At 38.0% G+C, this 17,904-nt stretch overlaps 1 protein-coding gene across 3 annotated transcripts in view; it reads right to left on the reverse strand.

Moving 5' to 3' along the window:
- The window catches only part of LOC131426389 (tyramine beta-hydroxylase), a 47,406-nt gene that overhangs the window by 2,053 nt on the left and 27,449 nt on the right, over positions 1-17,904 (reverse strand). The window contains exon 1 of one of the 3 annotated variants that reach the window (XM_058589089.1): positions 11,029-11,377. The exons of the other annotated variants lie outside the window; for them this stretch is intronic. Within the exon in view, the coding sequence (XP_058445072.1) occupies positions 11,029-11,122 (94 nt within the window). The 5' untranslated portion in view covers positions 11,123-11,377. Of the gene's footprint in view, positions 1-11,028; positions 11,378-17,904 lie in introns of those variants that run through there. 3 annotated transcript variants of the gene reach the window in all.

Raw genomic sequence — 17,904 nt, forward strand, 5'->3', positions numbered from 1 at the left:
ATCATTTTAATATTCCTATTTCAAAGGTCCTCGAAATCATTGTTGGTGAAGCTGGGGTCTACCATTAATCGGTCACAGTACGATCACGAAAGTTGGACTTGACGAGGTTATGTCAAGACAGACTTTTAACTGTAGGATTGGACAGGAATAGGAAGCGAACAGATGACAAAGATTTTTAAACACATTACCCTGTCGAAGTTCGTAAAAAATCTAACCTGTCTTGAATACCTCCAGTGACAATTTTTTCTTTATTTGTATGAACTTAAAAAAAATACACTGAAGTCTTTTTTTATGCGAGTTTACGTACCGCATAAAAAGACCGCATAACTCTGAAACTTTACGTTAAAAAAAACCGCAGAAGGGAAACCGCATAACTCTGAAAATTCGTATAAAAAAAGTCGCATGAAAAAAAACCGCATAAAAGAAGAAAGATTTTTGTTCGTGACATCCTTTAGTCTTTACTACGCAAGACAGTAGATTAGGATGAGCACGAGAACCTTAAGGCCAGTGTGTTTTAGGGTGATTTAGAGGGCTATTTTCACACTTCAAATCTGATTTTCTCAGAAACGGTGACGAATAACAAAAAACCCAACTGACAATCTCTTAAAAAATTAGTTTAGATTATTCTGTGAAAATTTCAGAATGATTCATTGACTTCGGGAAAGTCTTTTTGCTGAAGGAAGAATTGCTTAGCTGAAAACGCCGTCTTTCAACTTGTTCATTGAATATCTCGTTCATTGTCTAGATAATTTAGTTTAGATGCGATTAGTGCATAAAAACATATAACAGATCGGCTGAAAAGTTCGTATCGTTTCAATGAGAGGGCGCCACTAGAATTAAAGGCATACCATTTTCAGTTAGTACCAACCTTCAAAAGATACGTGTATAAATTTGACAGCTGTCTGATTATTAGTTTGTGAGATATTGCATTTTGAGTGAAGCTACTTTTGTTATTGTGAAAAAAATGGAAAAAAGGAATTTCGTGTGTTGATGAAACACTACTTTTTGATGAAAAAAAGTGCCGCCGATACCAAAAAATGGCTTGATGAGTGTTAACCAGACTCTGCACCGGGCGAAGCAACAATTCGTAAGTGGTTTGCAAAATTTCGTACTGGTCATATGAGCACCGAAGACGATGAACGCAGTGGACGTCCAAAAGAGGCTGTTACCGATGAAAACGTGAAAAAAATCCACAAAATGATTTTCAATGACCGTAAAGTGAAGTTGATCGAGATAGCTGACACCCTAAAGATATCAATGGAACGTGTTGGACATATTATTCACGAATATTTGGATATGAGAAAGCTTTGTGCAAAATGGGTGCCACGTGAGAACACAATCGATCAAAAACAACAACGAATTGATGATTCTGAGCAGTGTTTGGAGGTGTTATATCGAAAAAAAACCGATTTTTTTCGTCGATATATAACAATGGACGAAACATGGCTCCATCTCTTCACTCCGGAGTCCGATCGACAGTCAGCTGAGTGGACTGCACGCGATGAGCTTAACCCAAAGCGTGGAAAGACTCAACAATCGGCCGGTAAGGTTATGGCGTCATTTGAAGAAGAAAAAAGTTTTGTTTCATCAAGACAATGCACCGTGTCACAAGTCGATGAAAATCATGCTGAAATTGAACGAATTGGGCTTCGAATGGCTCCCTCATCCACCGTATTCTCCAGATTTGGCCCCCAGTGACTTTTTCCTGTTCTCAGACCTCAAGAGAATGCTCGCTGGTAAGAAATTTAGAAGCAAGGAAGAGGTAATCGCTGAAACTGAGGCCTATTTTGAGGCAAAGGACAAATCGTACTACAAAAATGGTATCGAAAAGTTGGAAGATCGCTATAATCGCTGTATCGCCTCTGATGGCAATTATGTTGAATAATAAGAACGAATTTTGGCAAAAAACTGTGTGTTTCTATTAAACGATACGAACTTTTCAGCCGAACTGTTATATCATGTTATTTTGGGGAAACATGTTTTAATGTGACGTTTCTGAATATGGAATAACACGGAAGAAAAACATGTTATTTCACTTAAAACATGAAATCAGAGTTAAAACTCGTTTTAACTCGTAGTGGAACGTGGTATAAGAGTTTTATTGCGAGTCGTTTCGAAATGATCATCTCTATGCGATGTGTCGCATGTACCTCAAACAACACTACACACTTAAAAAAATTTACATCTTCATAAATTCACATAAAGACTGTCCCAGAAAGTATGGACGCACTTTGATTTCGCTGTAAATAATTCACAAGTGTTAGATATTCAAATTTTATTCGTTATACTGATAATATTAGACTACAACAACAGAATATTATTCTCAACATTTGCTACTTAGCCATTATAGACTAGCTGGCGCACCTTCTTGCGAACGTTCCTCATTAAATTCCGTACAGACTTCTTGGCGACAAGTTTTGACACTTTTTTTCAATCTTTTTCGAACTGTTGAATGGTTTCGGCTGCCGAGACATGTTTCCTAAGATGTGCCTTCGTTAATGCCCAAAATTCCTCACTCTGGCCAGAAGACAACAGGATCCTTGATGTATATTTCGCTGTTCATTGAAGCAGTGGTGATGAAGGGTTTCGAAATCTTATCGCAGCTACAAATTGCTTGCCAGACAATAGATTTCTTACCAAATTTTTCGACTTCAATCGATGTCTCGGTCTGGTTTAACACTTGCCCTTCTCGCACCGTATAATATGGTGGTCCCGGCAAGGGTTTGTAATCGAGTTTCAACTAAGGTTTCGTCGTCCATGATTATGCAGTTAAAATTTCCAGCAAGAATCATATTGTACAGTTTTCGAACCCTCGGCCTGATCGATGCTTCTTGTTTCGGACTACGTTTTGGTTGATTCTGCTTCATATAGGTTCAAAGATTCAAACGTTCTTTATCACGAAGAACATTTGACTTCGAAGTGCCCACTTTTTTGGCCACATCCCGAACTGAAACCTCCTTCTTTTGCTCGAACGCCTTCAGTATACGTTTATCCTCGAAGGTGTTATCCTCACCGAACTTCCTGATTGCATTTCGCACGGCTTTTTCACTTACTCCTTCCATTTTTGCTATCTTTCTCAGTGACAGTCCGCGTTTTGTGCACCATTTGTACACAATTTTTCGACGTTGTTCTGCTGAAAGTCCACGCATTCCGAAACAAACTAATGAAAACGAATAAACAACTGCACAAGTGGTTAGAGAAGAGTGTAAACAACAGGACGCAGCCATAAAAATTGACAAATTCTGAACCATTGCGAAATGGCAGCGGTTTTTGGTTGTGTCCATACTTTCTGGGACAGTCTTTAGATGTACCCGTACGTTTCCGGAAGCGAAGTAGTGAAATTTGTTAAATTCAAACACACTCAACTAATTCGAACGATTAGAATACGAAGTAGTTAAATTCGTATTCAAGCCGTCCTGTTACTGTCTTACCCACCCGTCTTTATTGTGATGGCAACCTATTCTTCAAACTATTGGAATATATTGCGTCGCCAAACTGAAAATGAGAATATTCTTCAAAATATATTTGAAATGTTTGTAACACTGGGAAAGATCCATTTCTTTCGGAAGACTTGAACGGACTGTTCATTTGACCGATTCAACTTATCTATGAGCATGTTCGTGAAAATCGTAACTACCTGAAAAAGTTTCAAGAACTATATCCATACACTCTGGAAAGTGAGTGTTAAAAAGACGGTTATGTGTATAACCGACAATGTGTAAAGTAAGTAAAACGAATACACCTAAATAGATGTGGTGGCAGCGGAGAGCCAAGTTTGAAGAACAACCAAAATACACCAAACCAATTCGTATGTAGTTTTCCCATCGAAGTAAAACAACGCCACTTTTCTATCTCCCCCATGTGCAATACACGTGAATTGTGTTTGAGAAGTACCTTACACGTTTCTATCTTGAAGACAAAAATCCGAGCAATCATATTCCCAAGGTTACTGCAACGACGCTTGGCCTACTCCCGTTTTTACCTTTTTTTGTTAAGGCCACTATTCCACTATTCGAGCTGGTATCATAGTTTTGCCCCAGGGTCAGTTATCTGTTTTTTTTTCTCTTCTTTTTAATAAAGTAGAAATAGAACAAAAAGCTAGCCATAACAAAGGTGTAGAATATGAAGAGATCATCGTATGAAAGTCCTCACCATTCCACTGGCGGCGACCGTAGAGGAAGTGGAAAATAATGAGGTTGTCGTCGGTCTGTAATGATAAAAAATACCTTCTGCATAAGTACTAAGCAGGGGCTATGAGAAACAAAAGTCTAAAAATGACTGATGATCGGAGCGTGTTGGAATACGACGACAGGCACATCCAGGCACTGATGAGGATAGATGACATGATGATGATGAAGAAGAAAGTACGCCTGAAGTTATGCATCTCAAGTAGTACCCACCTACCGTCGTTTGTTGGCCGGAAGCAGCCGCAGTGTTTAAGACCAATAATTCTACCCACATATTCCCATCATCATCATTATCAGGAACGAAATCGCATCCCACAGATACCACCTTCTCGGATCGGTAAGATAAGGAGCGGTGGAACGAGCTGGTGGCCTCCAGCAGGACAATGAATGAAAGAATGCGAGAAGGAATTTCATTTGCTGTTGCTGTTGGTTGGCGCTCTCTAAACCGCCAAGAATGCTAAATGCGTGTTGAAGAATGTTCTTTTATTCTCTCATCTCGTCCGTCACCGATGTGTCCTCGGTGGGCCGTCCCGGGGTTTGACTCAAAACGGATGACAACTATGACGGCGACCTAGGAGTGAAACGTTTCGCATAGCCCGTAGACCGCAACCAGCCCGCCCAAAAAAAAGGGCCAGGATGGTGATGAGAGACATTAAATACCAAAACGAGGATTTTGCTTTGGAAAACCTGCCCCATGCGGTGGATGATGAACATGTTAATGTGGCTGTGCTGTGTTTGACACACGAGGAGAACTTCATTAAATTGGATTAACGACTTGCAAGAAGGCGTTAATTACTTTGGCTTCGGTAAATGCTGCTCTGAAGAGGCCACTAATTGCACACGCTCCAGGTTACTGTTTACTCATTCAATCATTTGTTGGCGGAGGGGGGCAAATGTTTGCAGTATAAAGTGTTGCGCCTGGTGTTGCTAAAGTTGTTAAATTGAGTTAGGAGTTAGTAGTTTCCCGTTGATAGTTGGAAGTCATGATTGCGGTGCTGCTGTATGGAACTATTCCGCCTTGGTAGACTATGTCACAATCAAAACATTTTGGAAATGGTTTATTTATGATAGTTGATAATGGTGGAATGCAGTCATGACCGCTGATATTGAGGGGGGGCAAAGGGTGGAGTCCCTCAGGGACCGGAGGGCAGGAAATTCAAAGATTTGAAATTGGTTTTTAATATTATTAATGGAAAATACTAAAAACGAAAACTCCTGTGACCCGTGAATAATTTTAAGTTAATGTATTTAAGAATCTCTTAATTCGATGATACTCCCATTCCCACCAAACTTGAAAATATGGAATTTCGCGGGCTTTGCCAGTATGTGTTTCAACTGCGGAGTGCTTACAGTTTTTTTTTTTGCATTAAAAATGCCTTACTCTTCACTATACGGGACTGGATGTCGTTTGAAAAATGCAAAATTAGCCGCGTAACTATTATAACTTATAACTTATTTGTTGATGGGTTTATATAATTTAACTACCAATCGATTTGGAAACATTCAACTTAAACATATCAGCTAGCGTCGTTCAAGTATTTTAATACTATATTATTGAAAAAACCGGTTTGAATTGACCTGTGTTTCCACGAGCCAATCACAGTTTAAAGATGTCATCATCGACAGTACCTTATGATCAAAAAAGAACCGGAATTTTCATTTTCAAATTCCCGCGCTTGTCCAATCGGTAAACTTTTATTCTCTCAACGTTGGCAACACTTTTATACACATTCTGGCAAATTTTGACGCATATCGTACGATTAGTTTTTGTTTGGCGTCTATACAAAAAAGTTGTAAAATTTTCGTGTGGCGATTTTTATAATGGATGAAAATTTAGAACAACGTGCGTGCATCAAAATTTGTGTTGAAAATGGGTTTAAGTGTTCCGAAACGTTGAAAATGTTAGAAAAGGCCTTTGGTGAATCGTGTCTAGGAAAAACACAGGCATACGAGTGGTATAAACGCTTCAAAGGTGGTCGTACAAGCTTGGATCATGATGAGATCCCTGGCCGCCCAACAACATCTGTTACTAAAGAAAACATTGAATCGGCGAAGCAAATCGTGTTGCAAAATCGTTCTGGGGGGTGGATGTAGCAAGCGCCTTTAAACAGGGGGACGTAACGGCACAACTCCGGCATTTACACTAGAAGGAGGGGTTTTTGAAAATAAATTTTCATCTCCCATTTTTTGTAAAACAAAGAGTGGCAAGCATTTCAAGATCGTAGTAGATAGTATTGCTGTTGTTAATTCGAGACCAACACAATTTTCTTTAAATAATTTCAAAAGATCTGGTTCCATTTTGCCGGGGAGTCCAAAGAACTAAGGGAAAATATTCTTTTTCTGCCTATGAACGCGAGTGTATTTAAGTCTCAGCATAATTACGAATCGCCACCATAAACGAATCGCCACCGAACATGGAAAGTGTAAGGGAAAATTGATTGGGTTTTACGAAAAATTCGTGCTTCTTTACGAGTACAGTATCCTCGATGAACGACCCAAATGGTTGAAGCTGGGGTAAAAATAAAGGATATTAAAACGTTATTCTATGGTACGAATGTAGTTATGCTGTAAAATGCCTTTCGTTATAAAATAATCAGTATCAGGTGGAAAATTTTGAGCAATTATTGAATTCATGAACGGAGTATTATTCAATCGGATTTCCGTCTAAGTTATCAGAGTATTTCACTAAGGACAACTTCGAGAATTTTTTTCGGCCTTCACTTCACGAAACATTTCCGAGCAACGCCGGGTAATTCAGCTAGTACTTTGATAAAAATAAAAACAAATATTTTACTTGTGCGCTCAGGTCAATTTCTTGACAAATAATTTCACAATAAATTCGATTTGAAAAATTAGCATTAAATAAACGAACTCTAGATAAAATTAATAATTGTAGCGCTTCAAATTTACAAACTTTTTAATTGAAATAAATTACCTTAAATTTAGTTTTTTCAACTAACGCTTTTGTTTGTTAAAATCATATATTTTTGTTTGTTTTTAGGAATAAAATGATTTCTTTCAAACAAACATGCAGGGTAGTTTTTATACCACTTTTATTTTCAGTTAAATTCATTTTAAAATTCTTGATGACAATCAAGCCCTAATATTTTAATTAGTGTCCAATTATTCGATGCTTCATCAGTCCGGTCAAAATCTCTGCATAATTTTTTTTTGTTCAGAAAAAGCATTATGCAATGTTATGCAATTTTCACAAATATTAATTATCAATACATTCGCTTGAATTGTGAAAAACCCCTTAGGAAATGGAAGAAGCAGACAAAATTTTCCTTTAAAATGCTCTGGTTCACACGCTCGGGAGAAAATTGCTCTGGTTTATAAGGAATAAAACTAATACGGTTCATTTAAACAGCAAACTTTGTTGTATCATTACACAAAACAAAAAACATAGGTTAATTTGACCATTTTTTTCTAGATACCAGGATTGAATCGACATAGACATTGCTGACAACATCAACTCAACCGTGGTTGACACGTAATGAAGAGTGTAATTTCAGAAATAAAATCAGCCGGAAACGAACTTTTTTTTTCCATTTGACTAGAGCAAAATTTTGGTTCAAATCAAACAAAGAACATTGTTGATGTTGAAGGGGGAAATCAGTTCAAAACAATCCTATTCTAGCTATCAATCATCGTAAATCAAATTCAAAATCTACAAACTGTTTTGCTATTTTAATCATGCTCCATTTCTCTGCTTGTAGCATAAGAAACTGTCGCCGGTTTAAATTTTATGTTTTGGTATTGTTTATTTAACCCCGGCTTTAACCTTATTGGTGTCGTCTTTTCGTTTCTTTCAGTAAATCTCGTGTAGTGGTAGGGGAACAGAGGTATTTTGGCCACTTCATATATTTTGGCCCGCCTAACAAACCTTATGAGTTTAATCGATGTTAAGTAACCCATGTTGCATCAATTTGAAACTAATCACATTAAAATATCTATTGCGGAAGGGTTTCTCAAAGATATTACAACATTCGGTGGATAGTTTTACTAAGTGGGCCAAAATAAAATCAATCCTGGAGTGGGCCAAATTCCCTCTGTTACCCTACACTCTTAGACAAAATATGAAATTTACGTTTGACGTAAATTTCAAGCATGCCGTAATTTCAGTGGCGTCTCGTCCTCATGTGCACCTCGTGCACTGCCCAACCGGTCGAGTTAATGTAATGAACTGCGTGCCCAACCCCAACCAAATTCAATTATTCTTTTGCAATCTTTATTCGATGAAAGCAGGTCGGATCGCACCGAAATCGCGTGTATTTACACGCATCTCACATACATTAGACAAAATATTTCAAGTATCTGCTGTCGCTGTGTTACTGTCTTTTCCGTGCACATAAGTTACTGCACAGATTCAAGAAGAGAAAGAATTACTCAGCTCAGCAATGAAATTTGTTTGTTTAATAAAAAAATCCCATCCGAAAGAATATCTCATTGTAAAGACTGTCCCGGAAAGTATGGACGCAACCAAAAACCGCTGCCATTTCGCAATGATTCAGAATTCAGAATCAAGTTTTATGGCTGCGTCCTGTTGTTTACACTATTTTCTAACCACTTGTGCAGTTGTTTATTCGTTTTCATTAGTTTGTTTCGAAATGCGTGGACTTTCAGCAGAACAGCGTCGAATAATTGTGTACAAATGGTGCACAGAACGCGGACTGTCACTGAGAAAGATAGCAAAACTGGAAGGAGTAAGTGAGAAAGCCGTGCGAAATGCAATCAGGAAGTTCGGTGAGGATAACACCTTTGATGATAAACCGAAAACGGGTCGAAAAAAAGGTCCTGCTAGACCTCAGTTGGATAAAATGTATACTGAAGGCGTTCGAGCAAAAGAAGGAGGTTTCAGTGGTGGCCAAAAAAGTGGGCACTTCGAAGTCAAATGTTCTTCGTGCTAAAGAACGTTTGAATCTTCGAACCTATGAGAAGCAGAAACAATCAAAACGTAGTCCGAAACAAGAAGCATCGATCAGGGTTCGAAAGCTGTACAAAACGATTCTCGCTGGAAATTTGAACTGCATAATCATGGACGACGAAACCAACGTGAAACTCGATTACAAATCCTTGCCGGGACCACTATATTATACGGTGCGATAAGGGCAAGTGTTAAACCAGTCCGAAATATCGATTGAAGTCGAAAAATTTGGTAAGAAAGCAAGCAATTTGTAGCTGCGATAAGATTTCGAAACCCTTCATCACCACTGCTTCAATGAACAGCGAAATATACATCAAGGAATGTTTACAAAAACGACTTCTACCCATGATTCGAAGCCAAAAGGATCCTGTTGTCTTCTGGCCAGATCTTGCTTCTTGCCACTACTCGAAATCAACGGTAGAATGGTATACTACCAAAAATGTCACTTTCGTCCTAAAATACAAGAATCCACCAAATTGCCCACAACTTCGACCAATTGAGGAATTTTGGGCATTAACGAAGGCACATCTTAGGAAACGTGTCTCGGCAGCCGAAACCATTGAACGGTTCGAAAAAAATTGGAAAAAAGTGTCAAAACTTGTCGCCAAGAAGTCTGTACGGAATTTAATGAGGAACGTTCGAAAGAAGGTGCGCCAGCTAGTCCACAATGGCTAAGTAGCAAATGTCGAGAATAATATTCTGTTGTTGTAGTTTAATATTATCAGTATATCGAATAAAATTTGAATATCTAACACTTGTGAATTACTTACAGCGAAATCAAAGTGCGTCCATACTTTCTGGGACAGTCTTTACGAAACTGGTTTACTTCACGCATGTGTACAGAAATTGGAAAAGTACTGCAAGCGATGCTAACGCATCGTGAAAATACAAAATTCTTACACGTTTTTGATGAAAACGAATCAAATTGAAAATTTACAGTCTGTTTAGATATGAAATTTCGTGTCACCCATCTTACTGTCCAAACTTGGTATCATCCGACTACCACTTACTTCAATCGATGCTGAAAGATGAGGAATTTTTAGGTGCGGTAAGATTTTATTCTTAATTTTGTTTAATTTATGGAAGATGCTGCAGTTTCCAATGGAAAATACTTAAGTAGAGATCAGTCTTTCAATGGAATACGACAGTTGATGAATACCTAGAATTGTTCGAGAATCACTGAATAAGCTGTTGAATTCCGCGATTGAAACGCTGGAAAATCTTTTTATTTATTAAAAGAAAAGAAACACATTGATTCTAATCAAATTATGCAACAGCTTTGTAATCCTCGAGTATCCCATCATGTTCTGGGATCTAATTACGGTATTTCCATTATAAGATTTGTTTTCGCAAGCTTAAACCCTCTTGCTGTCGGGTATAACGAACAACAAGCAAGACACCTTGTGACGACCCCTTAAATTATTCAGCACAAAATCTCTTCGCTGACAGTAATAGCAATTATCTGTGAAGCTTGAGGTAGATTTTCGCTCAATCCACAACCACAGCACAGCTGCTGTGTCCCCAATATCCTCCTAACTGTCAAGTGCCGTTCCGCATCCCGGTCTCTGGGCTCGCCAGTAGCGTTCGGATGAGTCTACACCGCAAAATGACAATCTTTCCGAAATTGAATTAGACCGAACCGATCAAGCAGAGTATGCACCACCAGCTAAAATGTCGTATGTGTGGGAGACCGAAACTTGCACAATTTAGAACGAAGGAAGCAAAGGCACTTCTATCCGCTTCCTGTTTTCATCACCGCAGCCAAACCAGCCATTAATTAAACCCAAAAGCCATCCATCAATTTAAATATTTACTCCCTTCTTTTGCATATCTGACACCTCCCCCCTCCCATTCCATCTCTTCCGAAGGGGGGCCCAACAATGAACGAAGCTATTTTCCCGCGCTGAAACTCACTGAAACATGATACATCCTGGATGGCACTAACGAAGAGAAAAACTGCCACAACTAGCACTATCTGTTTCGCTGGTAACTTGACTTGGTAAGTCATGTTCACTTGAAGAAATGTCTGCTAATTAATTCATGAATTATGAATTTTAATCTTCACGTTTTTCCCCTTCTTTTTATTTCGGTATGCAACACCTTCCCCCTTTTCGAAAAGTGTTTCTTGCACTTTACATGCGATGGCGAGCGCAGCAACACATGGTAACCCGTGGCAGCACCTAGAAAACTGTACCGCACTGTTCGGCGGTAACCGGTAAACTGAAGCCGTATCACACTTTTCGATCTAATTTATTCGTAGATTCTTTGTGCTGCCTTCAACGGCGCTTTTATCACCGCCAGTTGATCGATCTGTGGGGCCCGGTCGGGTCGGAACGGGACGGGATGGCACGGGATGGGAGTATGCCTCCGGCTTCATTTGCTGGCTCATCGGAAATTATGAATGAGTTAGAGCGCGACTAACAGCTCGATTAACGATTTGACCTGTTATCATTCCGTGATTCGGTGCCGTGCCGTGAGCGAAATTTTGTTTTTTTTCTTCCAATCTAAAATCACTTTTAGTGTAGCCCGTTTGGTTGTCACAACATGCAATCTTCGAATGCATCATCTTCAGCTCAAGTTGGCTTTTCGAGGGAAAATATAGTACAGTAGGCCGTGCTTTTGTTTTTTTTTCTAAGTATTTACTCTTCAAACGCCTTACTAGAATCTGTCGGTCGCACCTGCCGCCGTTTGTGCTCTCCGCTCTTACCATTGCTGGGTGGGGGGCAGCTAGTAGTGGATGGTTGTGATTGGGCTCATTTTGAGATTGATTTTTCTAATAGGGGTTTTCAACGCTGCAGTAAATTTTCTTCGAATAGTTTCAAACAGTAACAGTTTTAGGGATTTCAAGAAAAGTTAACAAACGCAAACGTTCATGCAGAGAGAAAAAGGCGGGTGGGTAATGTTAGAGACATAACCGGATGACGTGAATACGAAAAAAATGAATGGTTCAGTTTCTTTGATATTAAAGAATCTAAATTTTGAACCTGGATTTCTGGAGCCAAATTTTGAAGCCGACTGCTAGAACTGAATTTTGAATCCGAACTCTCAATTTCGATCCTAGATTCTGGAACTGAATTTTGAAACAGAATTATAGAACTTAATTCTGAATTGCTGAATCTGTGTTTTGGAACTAAATTCGAGACCAGGATTATGGCTCGGCACTGAATTCTCAACCTGAATCCTAGTAATGTACTCTGGACCTAGATTCTACAGCTGAATGTTAACTACAGAATTTCGGTTCAGGATTCAGTTTTAAAATTCGGATCCCGAACTCATCACCGAAATTCAAATTAATTCAGTTCAAAAATCGTCAGATTCTATTCCGATTTCAGTTATTCTTCTAGATTGTAGAATTCTTGAACCAAAATCTTTCGATTCTTGAACCAAATTCTAATCCTGCACTGAACTGAATTTTGAACATGGATTTTGGAGTGTATTTTTGAACTGAATTCTGTAAATACATTCAAATTTTGAATCTGAATTGTAGTCCGAGATTTCGGGCTTAAGTTCAGAACTTCAAATCATTGACATTACATATTGAGTTTATCTTTGGTTGCATAGCGTTTCTATATGAGAACGGCACAAGTATTTCAGAGAGAAGTCTTTCTGGATTTAACACGAGAAATGAATTTATCCGTTATTTCAGATATAAGATATTTCAGAAGTACGATTTCAGGTCAACAAAACTGACGTAATCACTATCATATTTCATGTGTCTTTGTTTGAAACCAATTCCAATTACGATATTAAGACAATTGAATAATTCACTGAAATAAGCCTTTTGGCAAAATTACCTTTTTCGGCGAAATGACCCTGACCCGGATTCAATAACAAAAAATTCAAGTTATACCGTTCTATACCAATGTATCCTTTAACTAAGTCATTTTTTTCTCAACAAACTCTTGGAACATTTTAAAGTTTGACTATATAACTCAAAAACATTACGTTGGTCCAATTCCTTCAAATAAATTTTAGCGATTGCAAAACAACTCACCTTCAACGCGTTTGAAAACAGCTCTCCAAATATCAAGGAGGCTATTGGTGTAAAGAAAATAAGAACCGTAGCAATCATATTTTCCGAACATTTGAATTATCTTGATCCAGTTGGGATGAATATTATTATATCATATTCATTCTGAACTGGTGAATTTAATTAAAAAAGGAGGACTATTGTTATCAGGCATAGGAGTAAATTGACATCTTGTGAACCGTTAAGGAACCTTCAAAATTGCAATGACGGCGAAACTGATTGATCAGGTGTAAATACACTCTCAAATCAGGAAAGGTTTCAATGTACCTAAATTTCTCCAACTTTGACACAGATGCCACCTTCTAACTGAGAATGTGAGATGTGTGTTTCTGGAAGAGAACGGTTCACGTGGACCATTTCATACAATCACACCTAGTATTTCTTTACGAAATACATGTAGTTCTTGTTCCCTGGATGCGTGCTCAACACTAGAGAGCCCAAAACCTGAATTGCTCAAAAGCAGTCAAATTGATTGGATTCTCTCTTGAAAAAACTGACAGAATGACTAAAAGCTGTGCCTTAGTGCATATACCGTTGAATAAATTTAAAATAATTTAACAAGCTCACTAACACCTGATTTTATTTTATTTTCTTGACGAAAAACGAGCCTGTTGGAATAATAGTTTATCATCGAAGATTTAAGACCAAGGAAAAAGACCCTAGAATGTCCCAAGAAAATGAAGAAAAATAGGTATTTTATGTAATTACCTTACTTTTGGTAAGTTACGTTATGGTAAAAGAAAAAGGTTAATGCACTACTATTTTTACTATCAATTTTAAACTACAATCGTTGAAAAGATTAAACCTCGTGGAACCGAATAAAGATGGAAATACTTTTCACCTGGCCTGACATTGATGACGATTTGCAACTGCGCCATGATTAGAAAGGCAACGAAATTTTACCTCCAGTACGCCTATTCCTGGCGAATGACCATTCTAGCAACTAATTGTGTAAACACTGATCGAGTTTAGAATGACTAGCGAACCTGACTACATCTAAACCGTCGTCCGAATAAGTGTTTCAGAATAAAACAATCTTTACCATCTGTGACGCATGAACTACATAAAAATCTGTGAAATCCTTGGTGAAACATCTCAAAAGTCTGTCAGATTTTCGCAATAATCAAATGTCTGTAGAAACTGGATTTTTTAAAAATAAATTGTTAGAACATCTGTGTAGCAAAAATGATTGAAAAATCTAATTCAACAAAAAAAATCATGTAGAGTTTTTCTTCTCGATGTCCGTTGATTTCAAAAATTTAAGAAATCATAATTCTTCCACAATCTAATTTAACCGCTACCTCCCTGTAGATACTCATATTTGAGATTGGTATTGTTTCTTTTGACGCCGGCAGTGATGATGTCGAACTGCTAGGTTGTATAGCAGTTCAACACAAGCTGCTATGCAATGACGAGCCGAAGACGAAACGTAAAGAAAACAAATAAACTTTAATGTCAAGTTTAAGAATGCCCTTTTGCTAGGGGCTGGGGTCCACAAGGAGATTGATAGTACCTATTAGCTCTCTCCGGACAGTACCAGCCTAGATGCCGTGTGGAATCCGGCGGAAAAAAATGAACCAAGAATAGATCCACTGGGTTCCTGCTTCCATGTCGTAAAAGGCGACAATTGCAGGAGTTTCTTTTTCCTTTCAGTTATCAGATATTTTCAATGTTGCACTTCTGATTACTCCATTTTACTAAATTATCTCTTTATTCAACCTATCAATTTCCGTCTAGCTTCGGAGAAAAGTTTTATTAGGAATGATTTCTTCTTCCATGTTATTGATTGTCTTTCAGGATTATAAAATGAATGATAAAAATCAACCATTGCGCAAATCCGTTTATATTACAAAGTTAATAACAGAGATAACATATATCGGTATACATAGTAAAAAACACTTGATATTAATATTGTTCTCGGTAGTCGGCTGTCCAGATCAACCAATATAACCAATTGAAAATTTTAATAAATAATTAAAATAACAAAGAATCAAGACGCGTGTGAAATCTGTTGACCTTTGTTTGGTGATTTAAAATGATTTTATAATAACTGTTTAGAATATTTCAATGCAATGAATCAACTTTTTTGTCTAAATCCTACTCGCTCGTTTATTTTGTATCACGTAGTTTCATTTATAAAAAATAGGGAAGTTTTTATTCTTTGCGCGATAGTATTGCAAATTTTTCTTCAGTTTCCTCGAATAAGAGCTGTGAATCAAGACTTCTCGGGACTTCAATATAGGATATTGTTGAAACGTTCACTCGGGAAGTCAGTGAGTTTAGTGGTGCATCCGAGCATCTTGAAACCGGAACATACAGAGTCGCGCGCGAATAATACCAATAGTGAAATTTTTACTAACAAATATCCTTCTCCCGTGACATTTGTGGAGTGCGCAGTAGTATATACGGCCTCTAGTAACAACAGGTGTTGGACTAACATCCCTTCCCATTCCTTAGACGATCTACGTTCGGGCCTGGCCGGCGCCGGTACTGATCAATGATTTCTGGGATTACCAGAAGATGTACATTGAAGGATGATTTACCAGTCCCAGGTCGGATCATCTAAAAACTCCTTGTACAATTTCAGCTAATTCCGATCAGTAACCGAGTAGCAACCAGGGGTGGTCGCTCAAGCTCAAGCTCAAGCTACTATTTTTACTATCAATTTTATTACTATTATTCCTTTATTCTTGATAATCTCTCAGCTTGAGATATTAACAGGTCTCTCCGGCACAGTAAAAAAACAAAGCAATGGGGGAAAAGGAAACGTAACGTAACACCGACAAAGATAGAAACAATTAGAGTAGATTAGAATGGATAGTGTTAGTAGACCAAACTTATCTACACCTATTTAGGAACTTTAAAGTAATAATCGTTTGCACCGCTTCAGACATAAAAGACTATATAGAAAAGCAGGGCCAATACCGAAGCGGATACAATGCGAAATTTTGCAAAGTTTCATCGACGAGGACATTCAAGACACAGAAGCAGTTGACAGGATGACAAATACCAATACGACAGAGACGCACGACTCAATGATTGACTGGTTACCGGGTGAAGCACACACTTCCTGCCCAAGTGACAAACTTTCTGGCAAACTTGCAATAGAAGATATTCGTATCTTTCGTTGTAAATTGATAACCGTAAAAGAATCTGTCACTTGGGTTACATGCTGGAGGGAACCTATCAATAATAGGTCGGTTTCCTCCTTCGTTACTAGTGTTCATTTGGGCACCATAGCCTAGTTCGTCTGGTATGGAAAGTGCGAAGCGTTGTAACCACCCCCCTCGGCCAGAGTAGCCCATAAAGGAAAAAAAATCTCAATCACACTCGAAACTTTTTCCAAATGTGGAGCGAAATCTTTAAACTCTGTTAAATGATAGATTTGAGTAAAATGGTATAACATGGTTCGTGCGGTCATTGAATCTATTTGTGATCTACTTTTCAGGGTTTTCTACGTAATATCAATAGGTTTTAATCAATCGCAATCAGCCTTCCTTCGGAATGTGAAAGAAAGTTTAACCAAAGATACGATTAATGAATTTAATTGGAGTAAATCGGGATAGTACTGTCATCCCCATTGTGCTAGTCTGGATCGTTGAAGGTTCCTACCTAATATGGACCACTATTAATAAGTCGTATGAAAGCTGCTTCTGGATTGTAGATTATAAGAACTAGTACCAGAAAAAAGTAACGAACAGAATCCATAATGTGGATCACGTGGATGTACATATTATGCAAAACGATATCGGAGACGATATTCTGAATCATGACGTTTTACTTGAGACTTCAATATATGTCTAGGCGCGGATAAAACTAATTCCGATTAAAGGCTGAGGCCAGTAAGTCGTGCAAAACCACGTGGCTCGCTGTGCGTATTACATTTCTCTCCATGCTCTCTCGCAAATGTGCAAAATGACTCTCGATGTGGCCGGGTGGCCAAGAAAGTTTTGATACTTTAGGTTACAAGTTTGACTACATCACATAAAATCCAATAAAGCTGCCGCTTGTTTGGCAGACTTGCTGAGCCGATTTTATTTCTCTCTCATGTTTCGTTACGTTACCAGGGAACTAAAATGGCGCCGACATAGAAATAGACTAACCTCCACAAGAATAACTTTCATATAATTTTCATCGCGACAACATACATGTTTTTATGCACTAATCGCATCTCAACTAAATTATCTAGACATTTTTTTTGTTTGATTATAGAGGTTTTAACTTTGTGGTGATTCACCTCTTCTGGCTAGAAAAGTTTTCTGACCCTATGTGCGGGGGTTGGGAATCGAACCCAGGTGGGCAGCGTGAAAGGCATCGACTTACCCATCACACTGTACCCGTTCCCCTATATCTAGACATTGTCAAGATAGATTTTTGATCCATGCTTTTGAAGGCGAGATATTAAATGAACAAGTTGAAAGTTTTCTTTTTCAGCTATGCATTTCTTCCTTCAGAAAAAAGACTTTCCCGACCGCTAAAGTCAAACAATCATTCTGAAATTTTCACAGAATAATCTAAACTAACTTTCTAAGATTTTTTAGTTGGGTTTTTTGATATTCGTCTCCGTTTCTGAGAAAATCAGATTTGAAGCGTGAAAATAGCCCTCTAAAACGCCCTAAAACACACTGGTCTCAGCCCTTAAGTACCAACATTATAACCAATTTTAATTGATGACTTAATTTAAAACAATTAATTAAGCAAACTGTACAGAAAAGAACATGTTATATCCAATACATTTTATAACAATAGAGTAAAATTGT

Source organism: Malaya genurostris, chromosome 1, assembly GCF_030247185.1.
Source record: "Malaya genurostris strain Urasoe2022 chromosome 1, Malgen_1.1, whole genome shotgun sequence".
NCBI lineage: Eukaryota > Metazoa > Arthropoda > Insecta > Diptera > Culicidae > Malaya > Malaya genurostris.